This window comes from Eublepharis macularius, chromosome 1, assembly GCF_028583425.1.
Source record: "Eublepharis macularius isolate TG4126 chromosome 1, MPM_Emac_v1.0, whole genome shotgun sequence".
Classification (NCBI taxonomy): Eukaryota; Metazoa; Chordata; class Lepidosauria; order Squamata; family Eublepharidae; genus Eublepharis; species Eublepharis macularius.
This window is the reverse complement of record NC_072790.1, coordinates 113,100,108-113,121,454: the sequence shown is the minus strand read 5'-3', so window position 1 is coordinate 113,121,454 and position 21,347 is coordinate 113,100,108. Positions and strand designations below refer to the sequence as shown.

The following is a 21,347-nucleotide window of genomic DNA, read 5'->3' as shown; positions in this document are numbered from 1 at the left end:
CTCCAAAAACCTCTTGGCTTGGGCCGATTCCAGATGGCCAGAAATTGCGGTTTTTCTGCGGAAATAATCGCTTACCGGCCACACGTTCACTTTCGTCTCCATCCGCTTTGTCTCGCAGCGTGCCGTGCCGTCCCGCTTCCGGATGTTCGCACGGCCAACTGAGGTACCCGGGATTGGTTGTTTCCTCCCCGTCACAGTTGACGTCGGGGGCCTTCATTGGTTCGCATTTCAGTTTTTTTAAAAATTTTTTTTACGTGTTTTGCGCAAATGCGCAAATGTGCAGGTATGCGAATACACAGCGTCAACTTTTGTGCATTTGTGCAAACGTGCGACTGCGCAAATGGCGCCCGGTTTTAAAAAAAAAATTAAGGGAATATTGTTGCCGGCCAGCCGACAAAGGAAGGAGGAAAAGGGGAGGGCCTCTCCACGGCGACAAAGTGTCCAGAAGTGTGCAAACCCGCAATACGGCGTTCACACCATCCACTTCTGGAGCGCAACACAGCGCCATGAACCGGAGGTAAGCAGGCATGGGACATTACGGGTTTTTACGAGTGAGGTCGCTGGAAAAGCGAAAGCACTCGCTTTACTTGTGCCCGTCTGGAATCGGCCTTGTTGTGCAGAACTGGTAATGATCTGCTTGTCTAACAGGTTCATGCCAAAGGAAAAATAAACAGTGCATAGCCAAGCCGTTTAAATAAATGCTGAGGCCCGACAATTCTGCCTGTAACCAAATGCTGCTTTTAATTCACCAAAATTCATATTTGAAGCCTGAAATATATGAAAAACACCCAACATTTGAAATATTAAAAAGTTGGAATATGTATTCATTTTATTTACTTCATTTTTAACGCGTCCTTTCTCCCAGTGGGCACATAAAGTGACTTACATAATTCTCCTCTTCTCCATTTTATCCTCACAACAACCCCATGAGGTAAGTTAGGCTGAAAGTGTATGACTGGCCCAAGATCACCCAGCAAACTTCCATAGTAGTTTGGGAATTTGAACCTGGGTCAAACACTCTAATAATTACACCACATCTTGATAATAAGAGAAATGATAGGGGCCAATTCCACACGACTCGCGCGAAAAAACTCGATATTTCACATTTCCCCCGGCATGATCTGCAACGTAGCGCAATGTCCCGGGTTCAGGTAAGTCGTGTGGAATTGGCCAGGGTATGCAGCTCACATCCTGCTCCACTCACTCCCTTCCCATACACTAGATTGTTCATTAAATCACCAATTTGAGTCACTACAGAACAACCAAGTCACTAGTTAAACCTTATGATAGGTCTAAGGTACCTGTCAGTACATATCAGCCAACCTCCACAACAATAACAGATCATGAACATACATCTGAATCTTCAGGTTGCCAATTTCCAAGTGGGTCCTGGAGATCCCTCAGAATCACAACTGATGTCCAGACTACAGAGATCAGTTTCTCTGGAGAAAATGGCTTCTTTGGAGTAGACTCTATACCCCCTCCCCAAACCCTGCCCTCAGTAGACTCCACCCCCAAATCTCCAGGCATTTCCCTACCCAGCACTGGTAATCCTATAAATGCTGAATGTAACAACGATGCTATTATTTGAATCTCTAGGCAATATAGCAGCATTAGGAACTGTTGAGGTCAGTGCCCTGTTTAGTACTAGAACACAATAACAAAATATGGATTTGAAATCCTGTTATTGGGCTTAGCAGCTGTGGGGCTCTGGTCCAAATTTAGACTGCTAATGAGTTCTAACTAGTTTCTCCTTTCCAGCTGCCAACTTCTTAGCATGTGAGAGAAATATGTGAAAGGAGTATCTGTGTTAAGACACTGGGAAGAGCTCACTTGGGAAGAGCTCACTTGGGTAACAGACCCTCGAACCTTGGCCTTTCATCATTGACTCAATTTATAACTTCAGCCCTGTATCTGATCCATAAAGGCAGGACCACTTCAGTATGGAAACAACTTGTGTAGTTCAGATTCCAGTAGGGTGGTGGTGGGGAGATCCTACACTCCCACCCTCCACCCCCTGCCACTACTCATATGGGCAGCAGGGAGTGACACATAGGAATGGGAGTCCTGGTTGCACTCCCGAGGTAGTATGATGAAGTCCCTTCCCGGGAGTGATGTCATCACATTGCCCTGAAAGCACTCCTGTGCTTCACAGTGGGTCGATTTGGGCCCCAAATGGGCTGAATTGGTCCTGTTTGAGGACCAAATTGGCCCGCTGTGAAGCACATGCTTTTGCGTGTATGTGATAATGTCACCCAGAAGTGATGTCACCGGAAGTGACATCGCCAAGCAAGCAGTGAGTACCAGGTACCAGCCCTCCTACTGGGAAGGTAAGGGGACTTGGCAACCCTAGATTCCAGGCTGTTTCCACCCCCAAGCAAGTAGATACCATCTGCATGTAATTATCCACATTTACGTTTCACTGTTGTTTACTAAGAAAGCACACATTTCAGTGAGAAAAGAAAGGAATGCTTACACTCATGCAATTAAATCCTAAGGTTTAATTAAATCTGAAACCATGTCATTTGTTGTTGTTGTTTTCAAAGTGAAAAAAGAAAAGGAAATAAAATTCTCCAGACAGCCATTCAGAACAATACAGTTAAGCACAGCACAGCATGCAAATTGTTTCTCAATGAAGAGCATGATACAAGATAGTAAATTCTACTTGTAAAGATAAAAGGTAGAAAATAAATATTCTTTCAAACTAAAATTCCTTTTAGTAATCCACAATTCTGTCAATGCAAAAAATATTCTGATCAGTGACTGATATCCACTTAGAAGAACTTATCTTTTATTGTCCTTCTAAGACATACCTCATAAATATAGTAAATATTCTAAAATACTACAATCAGAATCCTGGACTTTTTTTTGGTTAAATAGCATCCCTCCATATATTAAACAGCAAACCATCATTTTGAAAATGATGCGAAATTAAAAAGCAGTCTGTTTAACAGCATGGGAGTGTGTGGTTCAAAGGAAAGATGGGAAAAATTTCACTGAGCACACCCAAGGCTTTGGAGGAAGCTTAAAGGAGATATTTGGAACATGCTGTAAAGCATGTAAACATGTGCATGTGGGACCATGGGTTGCTGAGAACAGGTTTCACTTTAGCATCTGCTGTTCATATTGACTTTTAGCTTCTGTTTTTATGCTCAGTGACTTTTTGCACACCACTAGAAGTGCTTGAAAACCTAACTCAGGGCCTATTCAGATATAAGAGTCTAGTCTGGGTTATCCAGACTCAACTCACTCTCCCTGCAGTGACACAGCAGCTACAGGGACTGTCTGTTTTAAAATTAAGGAAAGACCAACTGAGCTGCGAAATGCAACATGGGGGTGGGGGGAGAGTTGAGTCTGGGGAACTCAGAGCCAAGCTACAAGTGACGCCTTACCCAGGTTGGACACTTGTCAGCTTCCCTCAAGTTTTGACGGGAAATGTAGGCATCCTGGCCTTGCAGCTGTAATGGAGAGCCAAGCTGTAAAACCAGGACGCCTACATTTCCCATCAAAACTTGAGGGAAGCTGACAAGTGTCCAACCTGGGTAAGGCGTCACTTGTAGCTTGGCTCTCAGACTTGATTTGACTCTTTAACAAAAAATGTAATATCTACTTTGGCCACCAGACCAGTATGTAAAGGTGCCAACCAGTAAACAGCCACCTTTGCACACACCATTGCGAACAAGAAGACAGTGGAAGAAATGACTGTCCATATATCAGAGGCAGACATTTAAATTGGCCTTCACATATTTATAGTTCCATGTACAAAGAGATAGGTAACTTGAGAAAACAAACTACAAGTTAGATTGTTTATAGGTTCACCCATGTCCTGTCAGATAGATAACAACAACGACATTCGATTTATGTACCGCCCTTCAGGATGACTTAACACCCACTCAGAGCAGTTTACAAAGTATATCATTATTATCCCCACAAGAATAATCACCCGGTGAAGTAGGTAGGGCTGAGAGATCTCATAGAAGCTGTGACTGACCCAAGGTCATCCAGCTGGCTTCGAGCGGAGGAGTGGGGAATCAAACTTGGTTCTCCAAATTAGAGTCCAGATTAGTGCTCTTAACCACTACACCAAACTGGGTGCTTCCTGTTGAAACTTAGTTTCTCAGGTGCATGACAGTCAAATTTTGATTTGGACTGTGTTGTGTGGGGAAAGGTGACTTAAAACTTCCTGTCCATGCCATTTTGCTGACTTGAAATGGCCCCAGGAAAATTTTGTTTGCCCTACTGACACATATGTTACCCCAGTAGGGAAAATAGCAGCTTCTGGGCCTTTGACTGAGGACCAGTGGGTAGTGTCCCCTCTTCTTCCACCTAAGACTACCACTTTTCTGGGACTGCCATTGGCCATGTGTTATGCCCATATGTATGGCCTGTATGTGAACTCCCGACTGTTTATTTAAGTAGCCTATAGATAAGGCGCTTGGACTATTTTAACAAGTGTTTTAGGATTGTTACTGATTTTATAGTTTTACGATTAAATAAAACTATAAATAAATAAAAAATATATAAGTATAAATAAAATAAATAAATGAATTTTAGATTGGGAAAATGGGGCAGACACAAAAACAGTGTAACATATAGTTAAAGCCAGAGTGATTTCTGATAACCACAATTATTTGAGCATTCAAGTTCCAGCATTACCCAAGTTCTGGCTGCTTCCGCTTTGAAATTGGGGAGGCAAGGATATCAGTGACACTGAGTTGACCACAACATGTAATCTGCAATCTGAGACCACCAATTTATTACCCCCCTAGTTATGGACCTGATCTGAACCAAATTAAAAGAACATCTCTTAGAGGATGAGTAAGTCATTGGATAATATTTACTATTTATTGCTTTTCAATATAGAAATATTTCTTAAAGAAATATTGTCACAGAAATCAAAGCATTATTTTTATTATTCTAAATTAAGTTACATTCTTGTAGTACATCACTGTCCAAGTATTTCTTCTCTCAGAGAGAAGCAAAACAGACACTCTTGAGTTCCATTTTTATCACATTTTTTATTTTATTAATAGAATTAAAAGCCTAATAGAAAGGGCAAAGAAATAAGAGAAAGAAATTATGAAAGAAGCATACAGAAGAGAAAAAAAGAAATTAGAAATAAGAGAAAATAAAACAAGAAATAATACATTTCATTTTCCATTTTTCTCTACAACACTTATTTTAGCAAACATCATACTTTAAATTTTAATCTCTCCAAAATTGGTGGTCTCAGATTGCAGATTACATGTTGTGGTCAACTCAGTGTCACTGATATCCTTGCCTCACTTGCCTCCTCTTCTATCACTTTTTCACCTGCACCACAGCAGCTAATTTCCCTTCCCTTTTTCATTCAATGGTATGGGCAGAAAGATAAGCATGGCCAACAGAGAGAGTTTCCAGACTTCCCAGAAGATTCCTCTCAAGAGGATTTGGGAAGCCTTAAGAGGCATATGCACCCTGCCATGCTGTGTTCAAAGATATGAAGGAATGAAAGGAGAAGAAGCGTTAGCTGCCTTTGGTGAAGAAAGCAGGTAGAGGCAGTGAAAGGCTGGGAGAGAGTGGCTGCCTCATGCTTTAAAGGAACTTAATTTGCACCTGTGTAGAAGAGTCTTGATGATGGCAGTATAACTCTAAGGTAGACCTACTGATTGAAATTCTTCATTGGTTTGTGCAGGACCATGAGAGTGGTTCTCAAGTTCTATGGAACACTGACCTTACAATATATACCATATTATATACCATAATAAAAATGACCCAATGCACATGCATGTCGTAGTAGCCCAGCTACATAACTGGCCATTTCCACATGTTGTTAAAGCGACAGGCTACTTACTCAATGCTGGCATTTTTTTTTTTTTACAGATTCCAGATGCCTCCGATTTCAAAGCAGAAGCAGGCAGTTTGTCTTTAGTCTGATCAGTATCCTTGACCCGGCACAGGAAAGAGCGGTAAATCCCGGTCTCAGAAAAGATGCTGATCTGACGAAAGGCAAACTGCGTGCTTCCGCTTTGAAACTGGAGGCATCTAAAATCTGTAAAAAAAAAAACGCCAGCATTTAGTAAGTAGCCCGTCGCTTTAACAACATGTGGAAACGGCCATAGACATGGTGAATTGTCAGTCTTTGTTGCATTGTTTATTGTTTTTTCTCTTTTTATGGTTATTGTTTTTCTCTTTTTATGCCTATTGTCAAAGGTGATGGGAAATTTCATTAAGATGACTACTTCTGCACAAATGACATATTTGCTAGTAAAAACAAAAACCATGGTAAATTCTACTAAATTCAGTAAGACAGATTCCCAAATAGGTGTAGACAGTAGTGTTGCCACCCGCCTTATCTTCAAAGCAGGGGGCAGGAGGTCTCGCTGGTTGTAACGTGTCTGTGTCTTCCTTTTCCTTGTGCATGTGTGCTTTCGAGGCTTCTGCTGATGTTACTTCCTGTTTAAAACAGAAGTGATGGGGCTGATTTGTCCCCACTAAGCCCCTTTTTCTTTTGTTTTAAACCAGAAGTGATGTCAGAGGAGGCCTCTGAAGCACACATACATTTCTTTCACTTGCTCCAGGGGCTCCAGCCAGCCTCTTCACACTTTTTTTCTCCTGCTGGTTAGGTGAGTGGGGGTGGGGAGCAGCAGGTGTGGGAAGGGAATCTCCTGCCCCTAGCAGGAGGCTGGAAACCCTAAAGTAAATTGCAGTCTTCGTTATTTTTCATGTTTTGGAATGTTACATGTAGTGGTAAGCAACATTGTGAAACTTGACAAAATGAGTAAATGACTATTGCTTTCTACTCCGTTGTTAATGTGTTAGAACACAGCACAACCACATGCCAATACAGTGCATGCTGTACGTGGTCTTTTTGATTACCGAAGTGGCAGGTCTGAAAGCACCTCGTGGACACCCACTTGCACTTATGAAACCCCGTCTTGGAGGTGGTGCTTTGATTTGCTGAGAGGTCGATGGGTTCTCTTTTCGTATATACACCTGCCTGCTTAGTTCACATCGTTTACCTGTAAATCCTGATTTACAGATACATCTCCCTGACACATCACAGTGCAGTGACATGGATCCTAGAGGATTGCAGCCACATGGTATGCAGAACTGCTTTTCTGTAGCCCCAAAGTAGTTGGGCTTTTGAAGAGAACAAAAAAGAATGATTTAGAAAACCAAAGTATAGAAGAAAAAAGAGTAAGAAAGCATATCGAGCCAAGAATATGAAAATGTACATAGAATCCAAAGCTAAAAATATAAATAAATGCAATGCATGAGGACTAGCCTGGACTGACCGTTACAACTCTGCCCCTGCATGCCTATTGGGGACCAAAAACACCACTATTCAAGGGCCCTGGAAGGATGAGGCTGCAAAGGCATCAGTACTGGGTGCAAGCCTGATTGTCAGCCGACCCACAGGGATGAGTAGGCTGCTCTTGGTGCTGAACTCATTGGCTAAGCAGGAGGCCCTCTGCTGCCCCTGGAAGAGGCATGGCTGGAGGAAGAATGGGGAAGAATTGGGTTGGATAGGAAGAGGTGGAGAGTAGACAGTGAAACTGGTTGGGAAGAAGAGAAAGGGCTGCATAAAGGAATGAGGGGTTGGAGACAAGGTAAGATTTCAAATAAAGAGCAACTGAGACTGAGGGAGAAGGGGAGAGGAGTGGAAGAGAGGCAAAGGCAATAAAGTAATAGAAGGAGCAGCAGAAGGATGGGGAAGCCTGTGCACAAGCTACAGAACTCCAGTGCAGGAAACATCCAAGGAGTGGAGGAACTTGACTTTGGAAAAGACTAAGGACTCAGGAGCTGGGCTAATGCACTGCTGTAGCATAGGGGTTAAGTGGTTAGGCTGTGAATCAGCACTCTGCTGGTTCAAATCCCACTACTGCCATGAGTTCAGCAAGTGGCCTTGGGTAAGCCACTCCTGTCAGCCCCAGCTATATTGTGGGGATGATAATAACACTGACTTTCATCACTGCTCTGAGTGGGCACTAATCTGGGGCACTGTTGGTATTATAGGGCTTAAAACAAGAAGAAGCAGGAGTCAGAGACCAAGGTGATGTTAACCATGGGAATGCTGGACTATAATTGATCTTGAAATAAAAGAAAATACGTTGCAGCAACTCCCTTATAAGCCAGTGTATTCTACAGATAGAAGTTATAGCATGCTAGAGGGGTACACTACACACACTGACCATTTTACAACTTCAGCACATTTATTTGCCCATGTAAACCAAATAAGGTACAATTAGTTCAGAATTACAGCTTTTAATGTTCCAGGTATGTTAACACATTTGTATCTGATAGAAGAGTTGTGACATTTGTAAGAATTTGCCCTGACAATGCCCGCTTTCTTTGCCGAAAACTTTTTTCAGGTTTCTTAGTCCAGATCAGTGTAAAACCTCAGAAAGTTACCTTCAAAATAAAGTGAGCATCACAGCTTCAATTTTTATCCCTCGCTTCTCCAATTTATCTCCTGTTGCTGCAGTTACAGTGACAGGCAATGGGACAGCTGGCCAAGAAGAGAAACATTCTTCCTGCTCCTGTCCCCCCCCCCTTTCTGTGGTGTGTAGTGGTAGTACTGGTGTTAAGCTGGCTGGTTAAGCAGAAGGAAGGCTTCTTTTGCCTAACTCACTTTTTTGCTTGTGCTCCCCCTGCCCACGCTCTCATATGGACAGTGCTGAAGGTTTTCATTGCACTCTGGGACATGTAACCATATAACATCAGACATCTAGGAAATTCCATTTCCAATCCTAAACAAATCTGTGGGGAAGTCCCATGCTATTCAATTGTGCACACTCCCAGGAAAGTAGCCTTTATAACCTATGTTTCTGAGGGCCAAGCTACAAGTGACGAATGACACTTGAACGGCAAGTGTATTTCTCCCTGTTCACTTGCCCTCCACTCAATCCACTTGCCGTTCAAGTGTCATTCGTCACTTGTAGCTTGGCCCTCAGGCTCTCAGAATATAAGCAAGGGAAAGGGGAGAAAATATTCTCTCATGCTGAGTATCTATCTGACCTACTGCCACAGAACTACCACCATGTACTACAGTAACAGTGAATAAGATTTGAAGGGAGTCAGATTACCCACAGAACCCTCGTAGTGCTCCCTATGATGTTACTGGGAGTACTATGGAGGGCTCAGAACTGGGTCCCAGATAACCTCAACTATTTGGTGATAGTTCAGCTTTTCTGAGTCCGATCCCATGGTAAACTGGGGAGAGGGAATCTTAATCCCCAATAATCATTACCCCATGATCATCCATGGCAGAGGAGATAGCTGAATCTGGATCTCTCCAATCCTGGTCTGATACTTTACTCTCTACACCATCCTAGCTTAATGTATTTTGGAGTACTCGGAGAAGAAATGCATTAGCAGTGATGCTGCATATAGAAGCTGGAAATTTCCATGGCATGAGATCTTATGAAATCATTGAGTGATAATACTTTCACTTTAAAAGTTTAAATTATTTGTAATCCACAGAACAGAGTTCCTCAAAAACAGAAGTCTAAGGCAGAAGTTTTACCTAATTCCTTATCTGAACATTTTTGGGGCAAAAACTTCACTGAATTGAATAGGGTTTGGGCAGTAAGGAAATTCATATAGCAGATATTCTAAGTGAGTTTTGCCCCTAGACTACAGTAAAACCATTCAGACACCTCATGCTTAAACACGGTTACTCATCAATAAATAAGATTTCAGTGGTAATCATTCCCCAATAAACAAGCATAGGATTGCAAACTAGAATTACATGTGTATCATGATTCTAGAGTGGAATATTCAATCTGCAGCCCATGCCATCAAAAGATGTAAAAGAAAACTCTAAAAGTAAGGACTACAAACATTTTGGGTTTGGGGTTGTTTTTTTTTGGCAAGTCAGCCAGTCTGCCGATATTTTTCTTTCATAGAATTGAAAATATGTACTCTTTTTTATAGGCATTAAATATTCATGAGGCATATTTACTTTGCTTGAATTAGATTTTTTTAATGGATAAGTTCTGTGCATTGAATGTACCATGTTCCATTTATCACTTAAATGTTGATCTAGGAAATCTAAAAAATGAACACTATACTTGAGAGTAGGGGTGGGGAGTCACTTAGCATCCTTTGTTGTATGCTTGAAATTATACATGATATTTTATTTGAATCAAAACACATTCTGTTATAACAAACAGGAACAGGAGGAACATTTAGATTGGATTGGCTTCTTATGGCTTACCTTACACTCATCACATCGACGCCCTACAATGTTAGGCTTGCAATCACATTGTCCAGTATGCAAATTGCAGGTTTCTGAGAATGAACCATTGACGTTGCAGCGGCAAGCTACAAGGAAACCAAGAATCAAACCAAGAAAGCCTTATAATTCATGCATTTTGGAGGACATGAAATGTATGTAAATAACAAGAAATCATGTGTGTTTGTGTATGTGTGTGTACATGTATAGATATTTATTATGAAAATCCAAAAATTGAGACTCTTAGCAACAGATGGATTGGCTAAGCCTACACCAAGGACTTCCATAGCACGGTGGCTTACCTTGCACCTTTTTTGTTAAAAATTTATTACTCCCTTACTGTAGAGTTGCCAGACAATGGCAAACAATGAGAGAGGGAGAAAGGGGGGGCGGGGAATGACATAACACCAAGGCACAACATCAGTTCTGGCAAACACTGGAAGTGATGTCACCGCATCAGTGAGATGTTTTAGGATTTGCCTCAAAATCTATGATTTTGCTATAGAGTTTTGTGTGAATCCCAGAATCCAGCTTTTGCAGCAGCTGCAGCAATTTTTGGCTCAGTTAGATCTAGACACAGTGATCCATGCCTTAGTTACATCTAGATTGGACTAATGCAATGCACTCTACTTGGGGTTACCCTTGAAGAGTATGCGGAAGCTGCAGCTAGTGCAGAGTGCCGGGGCTAGACTGCTGGTTTGGACCAGATAACAGGATCATGTGACTCCAATGTTACAGCAATTACACTGGCTAGCAATCTGCTCCCAAGGACAATGCAACATGTTGGTTTTAACCTTTAAAGCCCTACATGACTTGGAACCAGGGTATCTGAAGGATCATCTTCTATATGTTCATGCCTGGGAGTTAAGAACACAGGGAGAGGCACTTCTGACTGTTCCCTAAGCTAAAGAAACTCACCTGGTGGGTATATGAAAGAGAGCCTGTTCCAACAACTATGGAACAGTGTCCTCAGGGAGGTATGCCTGCCCCCCCCCCACACACTGCTGAGCTTCAGGAGGCAGCTAAAGACATTTTTATTTAGAACAGCTTCTTAATTAATCTTTTTTATGTTTATTGGCAGTCCTAAATTATGCTTTAAACTTTGTTTTATTCATTTTCTGACTGTTATTTATATTTAAGCCGCTTTTCATTCCTGCAAGGTAGAAAGGTGGCTAATAAATGTTTTAAATAAATAAATAAAATAGAGCAGCATGCCAATGCAGTAATATCACTTCCACTTATTCAATGGAACTGATATCACACCATTGGCACAACTCTGATTTTTCTTGCTCAAAGCAGCGTACAATAAAAAAATTAAAACACAACAGAAACCTGACATGCTAAAATATTAATTCAATTAAACACCATTAGAACTAAATCAGAACAAAGCCCATCTAAACTTTACAATCTTACACTGCTACCTAACTTGGATGACAGAAGAGGCAGTCTTTATTCCAGCTGATTGTTGATTCCAAAAAGAACAGGACTGCTATAGAAATGCCCTGGTTGTCACCAATCTCATCTTCCTTAAGGAAGGAAAAGATACCAGACCTTGTTGTAAGGAATGTAAAAGTACATTTGGGCTCATAAAGTATGTGGGACCTAGACTGTAAAGGGCTTTAAATGTCAAAACCAGGACTTGAACTGGACCCTGAAGCAAACAGGTGGCCAGTGAGCGATCATAATACTGGCATCATTTGGGAAGCGCAACTAACAACTGTAAATAGCCAGGCTGCTGCATTCTGTGGTGATTATAGTTGTCAAATCTTCAAGGTATCTTGATCACATTACATAACAACATTCAATTTATATACCACCCTTCAGGATGACTTAACACCCACTCAGAGCAGTTTACAAAGTATGTTATTATCCCCACAACAAACACCCTGTGATCACATTATAATAATCTTGTCTCAAGGTTAGGGGTAAAGCACATATGGGGCAGACCACATTAGAGAAAGCCAGTTTGGTGTAGTGGTTAAGAGCACATGACTCTAATCTGGAGAACCGGGTTTGATTCCCCACTCTTCCACTTGAAGCCAGCTGGGTGACCTTGGGTGAGTCACATCTTCTAGGAGCTCTTTCAGCTCCACCCACCTCACAGGGTGTTTGTTGTGGGGATAATAATAACATACTTTGTAAACTGCTCTGAGTGGGTGTTAAGTCATCCTGAAGGGCGGTATATAAATTGAATGTTGTTATGTTATTATTACAATAGTCTCCTAGAATGGATCAGTGTGGCTAGTTCAGCTGTGTACAAAAAGGTGAATTTTCCTGGCCAAATGTAGGCAAAATAAGCTACTCCTAGCAACAACACCAACCTGCTTGTCCATAGCTAGAGGTCAGACCCAGGAATATTCAAAAATGATGCATCAGACATGATGCTGGCGGTTCCATAAACAGAGATCCCAGCAACCCGCCCCCCCCCAAAACAGTTGTGTAGCTGTCCAGTTTTGCCACCTGAAAAAACATGTTTGTTCAAATTGGACAGATGGCAGCTTTGCAAGTCAAGAAAGAGATGCAGTGAGTCAGAACTTATACCAGTCCTCATACCACAGTCCTAATAGGAAGTGTCCCCCATACATCTACTACTTAAAGAAAAAATCATGTCTGCTTTGGCCCTATGATGCAGCTGTTCAACTCTGCTGAATCTTCTAGGCAGGGACTGTGCCATTTCTTTTTTCTGTATAATATCTAGTTTATTCTTAGAGCAATATAAAGTGATCAACAGTTGTAACACTAAGTAATAAACAAGAAAATGGAATGTTCTAAACTATGTTGACGATAATATAGCAACAATAATTAGAGATTTACTTTAATTCTGTTTCCTAATCTGCCTTTAAGGATAACCATCAGCTGTATGCAGTACAAAATTGTGGTGATGCCATCATTAAAAACAAATCTGAAATATAAGTTCACCACATTTATTTTGGAATATTTAAGAAGAATGTAGGGATTCTGGAAGGTAGCAAGAGACAAAGCCCAGCTGTTGTCTGAACTGGTTAATGCAAATGATGCTGCAACTACTGGTAAGGGAGAAAAGAAAAAAAGAAAACTATTTCCAAATATAATTTGAGAGCAAGACTCCTGCTTTGCAGGTTCCCAGCCTTAAATCTGATTCTTTAATGAACAGTAAAAATTGAAAACAACAAAGTAAAGACACAGTCTTTCTGATTTTACTGCTTAAGGCAAACCAAGAAATATGCAAAAAAGGGGGGGGGTGTAATGGGGGGGAAACCTGGGTAACTGCAAACACATGAATATGAATATATTGAGACTTTATACTGTCAGCTTGGCTAACAAAAAAGCAAAGAACCTAAGTATACATTAAAAATGTATCTATGCTGAATGCCTTTTTTAATTGTATGTTTTCAAAATTTAACTCCTGATACAGCCTTCTAGGCTGCTGTCTATGTTGGGAAAATGTTCAAAGCTTCAGGCATGTCAATGACTCAAGGAGAGTGGCAATATGTCAGGAGCTGTAGTTCCATTCTTAGTTTGATTTGTCAAACCCATTGCTTTTAAAATGACATTTGTAAAGAACATATCACAATGCACTACATCAGCGTATTGTATTATACTATTAATCAATTGAATGCTATTTCTCATTTGGTACTACAGTGCATTGTGGGCATGAAAGATATGGATACATTATTTTTCCTGTTTTTTGCCAAGTTTCCTGGTCCTATGGTTGTTGTGGGTTTTCCGGGATGTATTGCCGTGGTCTTGGCATTGTAGTTCCTGACGTTTTGCCAGCAGCTGTGGCTGGCATCTTCAGAGGTGTAGCACCAAAAGACAGAGATCTCTCAGTGTCACAGTGTGGAAAAGATGTTGGCAGGTCATTTATATCTACTCAGGAGGGATGGGGTTGAGCTGAGTCATCCTGTAAGAGTTTCCCAGGGTGTGGAATGCTAATGGAGGGAGGCTTCACTGTATCCTGAGGAGGTTCTTTTTGCATATGGATTGGTGCTTGATATGCTAATCTTCTCTGCAGGGCTATTGTCGGGTGTAGAGTGTTTTGTTAGCCTGGTGTTTTTCAGAACTGGAAACCATGCTCTGTTCATTCTTAAGGTTTCTTCTTTCCTGTTGAAGTTTTGCTTATGCTTGTGAATTTCAATGGCTTCCCTGTGCAGTCTGACAAAGTAGTTGGAAGTGTTGTCCAGTATTTTGGTGTCTTGGAATAAGATACTGTGCCCTGTTTGAGTTAGGCTATGTTCAGCCACTGCTGATTTTTCAGGTTGTCCAAGTCTGCAGTGTCTTTCATGTTCTTTTATTCTTGTCTGGATGCTACGCTTTGTGGTCCCTATGTAAACTTGTCCACAGCTGCAGGGTATACGGTATACTCCTGCAGAGGTGAGGGGGTCTCTACTGTACCAAAATACTGGACAACACTTCCAACTACTTTGCACAGGGAAGCCATTGAAATTCACAAGCATAAGCAAAACTTCAACAGGAAAGAAGAAACCTTAAGAATGAACAGAGCATGGATCTGAAAAACACCAGGCTAACAAAACACTCTACACCCGACAATAGCCCTGCAGAAAAGATTAGCACATCAAGCACCAATCCATATGCAAAAAGAACCTCCTCAGGAGACAGTGAAGCCTCCCGCCATTAGCATTCCACACCCTGGGAAACTCTGACAGGATGACTCAGCTCAACCCCACCCTTCCTGAGTAGATATAAATGACCTGCCAACATCTTTTCCACACTGTGACACTGAGAGATCTCTGTCTTTTGGTGCTACACCTCTGAAGATGCCAGCCACAGCTGCTGGCGAAACATCAGGAACTACAATGCCAAGACCACGGCAATACAGCCCAGAAAACCCACAACAACCGTCATTCTCCAGCCGTGAAAGCCTTCGACAATTTCCTGGTCCTGTCCAGCCTTTTCTTTTAAGTGAGTGACAGTCTCAGCTACTCACAACAGCTTCCTTGTCATTTGAGCTCCAATACAAGGGTCATGCACTATGGAGGATCTCTCTCGCCCTTTCTTGGGAGGACAAGTTAATCCTTCTCTTCCTGAGCCAGCATCCTAGGAGAACTTCAAGAGAAAGGATAGGTCCTTGCCGATTCTGGATGAAAACTGTATGGGGCAGTGTACCTCTGTACCTCTAGTATGGGGCAGTGACTTCAGGAAAACTATAAATCTTCCCCCTTAGGCACTCAAGTGTGCATTTCCTAGAGTTGTTCATCAAAAGAGCTGCTGTGAATGGCAAGGAATATCCTTACACAGGGAATGTGAGTATAGTAACGGGACCCAAGTTTTGGATTAAGAAATCTATATGTAAACTAGGGACCTGTTAAAGACTTGCATGCCTTCCCTGTACTCCACTTGCCCATGGGCATATTTTTTTCTCTAATCAAAGTTCAGACAAGCTTCATCATCTGATAACTACCTTTTTTGAACATGTGTATTAACCACTATTGACATATCTGTTTTCTGTTAAATGTAGTCCTGTAATAAAAGTCTTGAAGTTTGAGATTTTCATGTCTGAGGGCCAAGCTACACATGACGAATGACACTTGAACGGCAAGTGTATTTCTCCCTGTTCACTTGCCCTCCACTCAATCCACTTGCCATTCAAGTGTCATTCGTCATGTGTAGCTTGGCCCTCAGGGTCAGTTGCAAGGCTAGGTTTCCTAAGGAGTGTAGAGTGATGAAGGGGTTGGGCAGATGGTTGGAGTACAACAGGAGGAAAACTCAAAGAGAATGTGACCAAACACAGGCGAGAGCACATTATTATGCCTAGTGATGGCAATAGTGGTAAAATGAACTTATTACTCCACTAGTGGGTTTGTGGAAGTCCTGAATAGGTGCCCGGAGCAGGTAATGGGAGGACCAATAAACTGAAGCTCAAGCCAAACAAGACTGAGGGGCTTTTGGTCAATGGAAACGCTACTCAAAGACTGCAGAGTCAACTTGTACTGGAGGGGATTGCACGCGCGCACACGCACACGCACACGCACACGCACACGCACACGCGCGCACGCACGCACGCACGCACGCACGCACGCACGCACGCACGCACACACACACACACACACACACACACACACACACACACACACACCTGCACTAAAGGTTCATAGGTGCTGGTTCTCCTGGCCTATATTGGAGGCCAAGGTCTTCTTAGGGTTGCCAGGTCCTCTTACCCTCCCAGTGGGAGAAGGGACCCAGTGCTTACCTTTCTGGGAAGTGATGTCATGGTGCAAGATTGGGGAGCCCGCTGCAAAGCATAGGAGCACTCTCGGGGCAGTGTGATGATATCAGTAACCCCACCTTTCCCTCCACTGGCCAGGTAAGCAGTGGCAGGAGGCAAAAGGTGGTAGCAGGGCCAGCGCCTCCATTGAGGCAAGCCCGGTGACTGCCTCCAGCGCTGAGGTGCCGGAGAGGGCGCCGGGGCCAGGAGCAGTGGCACATGCTGCGAAGCTGGCAGCAGCAGCATGCAGGTGGCTGACCAGGAGGGCTGGGAAGCTGCCCACGTGCTGCCCCAGCCACCTGCCATGCCTGGCCCACAGCTACTGCAGTCTCCCAGCTCTCCTGTGCTGCTGCTGCTGCCAACACACGCCCCCGGCTGGGAGCAGCAGCCATGGGCCAGGTGCAGCAGGTGTCCGGGGTGGTGCACGGAGCAATGGAGCCTCCTCAGTGAGCCATTGCATGTCCTCAATGGCACACATGCATCTCCTCAGCCACCCGCTGTGCCTGGCTGGGCCGGCAGTCTCCTAGCCCTCCCACCCAACCGCCCGCTGCCTCGCAGTCTGGGTGTGTGCATGCGTGCGGGGCCAGGAGCAATCCTGAAGCTGCCCCTCCACTCGGCCTCAGGCGCAAGAAATGCTGGTGCCAGACCTGGCCAGGCACCCCGTTGGCATGGCAGCAAGCAGGTATCTCGCCTCAAATGCCAGAAATGCTGGCGCCGGCCCTGGGTGGGAGCGGGGGTTCCTCTCCCTTCACTGGGGGAATGTGATCTCAAGGTCTTCTCCATCGAACATAGTGCCTGTAACAGGTTGGTTTACACACCAACAAAAGCATGATCTGGCCCTGGTAACCCATGCTCTGGTTACATCCAGGTTTGATTACAGTAATGTGGTCTATGTGGGGTTGCCTATTAAAATGGTCTGGAAACTCCAGTTGGTCCAAAATGCAGCAGCCAGGCTCCTGACAGGGGCTGAATACAGGGATCATATCCCTACAGTGTTGAAAATCTCTACTGGCTGCTCATTTGTTTCCAGGCACAATTCAAAGTGCTGGTTCTTGATGTTGTAGGTGAGAGAAAAACTTGACACAGCACTGCCATTCTTTTGCAGTTTCAGTACAGATTCAGTACAGAGGGCTGGTCTGACTCTTCAGAGATTCTTACTTTTCCTTCCATAATAAGCAGTTTGAATGGAGACAGATACAGAAACAGCTCTTGACTCTAATAGAAGGCAAAAAGAGCCACAGAACCCAAGACAGGGCCACTTGTTCACATATTTCACCTTATTTACCTATCAACCCAGACAACAAACAGAGAGTGGGTGAACAACAGAAAGGAATTTTAAGAGTAAATAGCTCCTTATGAGTCATGCAATATGCCCCATCACGCAATACAGAAAAAGTGAACAACAAAACTATAACCCAAACTCAGAAATTCTTCCAATTTTATCTATGTGAAAAATATTTCCCAGAAGCACTAATCAGTTGGTCCCCTGAGTATGAGTTAAAAGCCATTTGTTTAAAAAGAAAATCTGTTTGGGGTTTGAGTGTGTGAAATTTAATAAACATACCACAACATCTTGTCTTTGATTCTCCTTCAGTTTCTTCAAGGAGTAAATAAATGTATGCATCCAAGTCACATGGAGGGAAAACCCTTTTCATAAACCTGGTGAGCCTTATCTGAGGCACCAGAATGAAAAGAACACAAGCCCAGGATACAGGCAAAAGGTGGTTGGTGCAATATAAATGTTTCTTATGAGGTCCCAAAACATCTGGATGCAATTAGTTACACGGTAATTTCTTACGCTTATATATGTATATAAACATATAGCATACTCTGCTTTATCTATACAGTCTGGGAGACATCAAACTATTCGCACAATTAGAAGTTCAGATGAAAAGAAAGGGGCTGATTATGTAGAATAATGCAGTGACTCAGAGAATACTGACATAGTAAGTCAGGAAGCCTGAAATCACCAACATTTGGATAATGCGACTTTAACTTCATGTAATACCATGCAGATCAGCACATGTCCTATTTGACAGACACTCATGAGCTGTGCCCATAGGGAATGAATGCTTTCTGACAGGAGAAGCAAGACTGCAGGACTTACGTTGACAGTTCTTTGCATCAAGAGCATCTCCGAAATACCCATCAGAACACTTTTCACAGTATTGGCCTGTTGTACCTGGCTTACATCTCAGACAAGCTCCAGACAAGCTGTCACAGCTGCCAGGAATGGAGAAGTCGAGGTTGTCATTGCACTGGCAGGGCTGGCATGATGACCCTGGTATTAAAGGTTGTCCAAAATAGCCTTCTGCACACCTAGGGCAACAGATACAACATCTTAAAGTATTACTTTGGCCTGTCAAGAAAAAGAAAGAAATGCTTATCGTTTTGTTGTCTTATGAATCCCTAAAGATCGTTTGATTTTCTTTCAAGTGTTAGGTTTTCCTTTTACATCTTTTTAAAAGTTCTTTCAATAGCACTGTGGCCTAGCTAATCCTGCCAGCTCTGCTAGTTATTAAATTTCAGTATAAGATTGGGGGGAAGGGAAGGGGTGGGAACCTGTCACTAGAATGGAAGATAAGACAAAAGCGTAATAAGAAATCTGTCAGTTGGCACCCTGGAGAAAATCAGATCATTTTGAGAACCCTTTTTAATGTAGCCCATTTTGTGTAACTAGCCAACAAGGATGTTCTACTATACTAACTAACCAAGAAGTGTGAAATTCCCCTCCTTGACAAAGTATTTGTTTAAGAAGAGAAACAAAGAGAAAACCTTTCATATCAGCAAATAAATACAGCTTCAGAATACAATGGTTTGCAAAATAAGAATGAATATTTGTGTATTTTGTATATTGTGTATATATATATATATACATATACAAGTTAATTCAGGGAACAATTTTACCTAATTAAAGTGCCCTTTAAATACTTCTGAGTTGCATTGATGTCAGCTTGTGACTAGATCCTGTATGTCTGAAAGAATGTTTTAAAGTTTCATCCCAGTGGTATCCATCCCAATGGGTGGATACCAATTATTAGGCATGCTTGAACACCTGCCCGTTTGGCTCACTTCCCATTCACCAATGGTGATCAGACAGCCAATTAGCAGATGGGCTCTACAGCCATTCTCCACCTGTGTTTCTGTATTCACAGTAACAAGCTACTTGCAGCCATCAGAAGCTGACTCCCAACTAATAAGGGATAGGCAGGGAGTTGGCTTCTGATTTCTTGCTGGGAAAATGCTGATCAAAACATAGCAGATTTATTTGAAGGAGGATGGAATCAGGAGCAAGATCATAGATTTTCTTATGATCTCATATCCTGGGAACTTTGCTATCTCCAAGACTTGCTGAAATGTTGCAAATTTGCATGGTGAGGGATCAGATATCCAGCTGTTTTTGTTTTATCCCCACCCTTAGCTAGTTTTGGCTGCAAAGGCGGAAATGAAATCGTTTTCACCTCCTTTTTTCAATGAAAAGATTGAAATCATTGTGTTATCTCTGCCCAGCTTTGGGGTGGGTGGGAGTGGAAATGCAGGTAGCAAAAGCATTATTTTGCAGCCCAAGTAGGGTTGCCAGGGCCCCTCAACCTCCGGGTGGAGGATAGGGGCCTGGCACTTACCTTGGGGGAGAGGGAATGCGTGCATGCAAAGCGTGTGCGTGTGCGCCCCCACAGGCGTGATGACGTCACTTCAGAAGTGACTTCAGAAGTGATGTCATCGTACAGCCCCTGGAAGCAAGTCCAGGCTCCACAGGGACTCAAAATGGGCCTGATTCATGCTGAAACTGGCCTGTTTTTGAGGTGCTGTGGAGCGCAGGAGTGCTCCTGCACTCCACAGCACCTCAAAACAGGCCTGTTTCAGTGAGGATTGGGCCTGTTTCTGAGGCACTGTGGAGTGCAGGAGCGCTCATGTGCTCCACAGCACCTGAAAATGTGGGAGAACAGGCCCATTTTGGGGCACTGCAGAGCACCCGAAAACGGGCCTGATTCACACTGAAACAGGCCCGTTTTGGGGCTCTGCGGAGCGCAGGAGCTCTCATGTGCTCTGCAGCGCCCAAAAACAAGCCAGTTTTGCCATGGATTGAACTGGTGTTCAGGCGCTGCAGAGCGCAGGAGCACTCCTGTGCTCTGCAGCTGCCCCGATCAAGGCCAAAACGGGCCCGATCCCAGTTGCTGCTGCTCACAGGGACGCACCGTGCTGTGAGGGAGCCCGCAGGGAAGGTCCGTGCCCCCTCACTGGTTAGACTGCTTGAGAGAGTTGCTTGATGCAATTCAAAGATATCCTTGATTGGCTCACAGTCGATTGTGATTGTGATCATTGTCTGCTGCAGGTAAGTGGGTCTGTCGAACTGCTTCACTCGAGAAATGTGTTGCCTCCCTACTAATTATGTGGGTCATTGGTAGCAGGTGTCAATTATTTGATTGGGACCCTTGTGATCACAATCAACTTTATCCAGCTCAAGGAAAGGCATATCCCACCATAACCATAATCCAAAATGTACCTATTAATGCCAACGCATAACATATAAATTTGAATTTGTATGTCTTACTTCAGATATATAAAAAGATTTTTTTTTCTTAATGTTTTATTTATTATTTATTTTATTTAATTACATTTTTAGACCACCCTCCCCGTCAGACGGGCTCAAATTAAAAACAAATTAACAAATTAAAAACAGTAAAAACATTATAAAAACATTAAAACATCGTATAAAAAACCATTAAAATTGGCGGGTGTAGAATATTAAATATTAAAATGCAGCATTGTCCTGCATGGGTGGTGGAAGGTCTTCAGTGGTATGGCCAGTGAGAGGACAGCCTAGCCCCCACCAAATGCCCAGTGGAACATCTCCGTCTTGCAGGCCCGGCGGAAAGATAACAAATCATGCCGGGCCTTAGTTTCCTCAGACAGAGCGTTCCA

General features: G+C 43.0%; 1 protein-coding gene across 1 annotated transcript in view; it reads right to left on the bottom strand.

Annotated features, from left to right (window-relative positions):
- The window catches only part of LAMA2 (laminin subunit alpha 2), a 703,642-nt gene that overhangs the window by 235,004 nt on the left and 447,291 nt on the right, over positions 1–21,347 (bottom strand). The window contains exons 19-20 of the mRNA XM_054974995.1: positions 18,532–18,743; positions 10,202–10,308 (exon numbers count right to left, since the gene is read on the bottom strand). Coding sequence (XP_054830970.1) covers positions 10,202–10,308; positions 18,532–18,743 — 319 coding nt within the window. The remainder of the gene's footprint in view (positions 1–10,201; positions 10,309–18,531; positions 18,744–21,347) is intronic.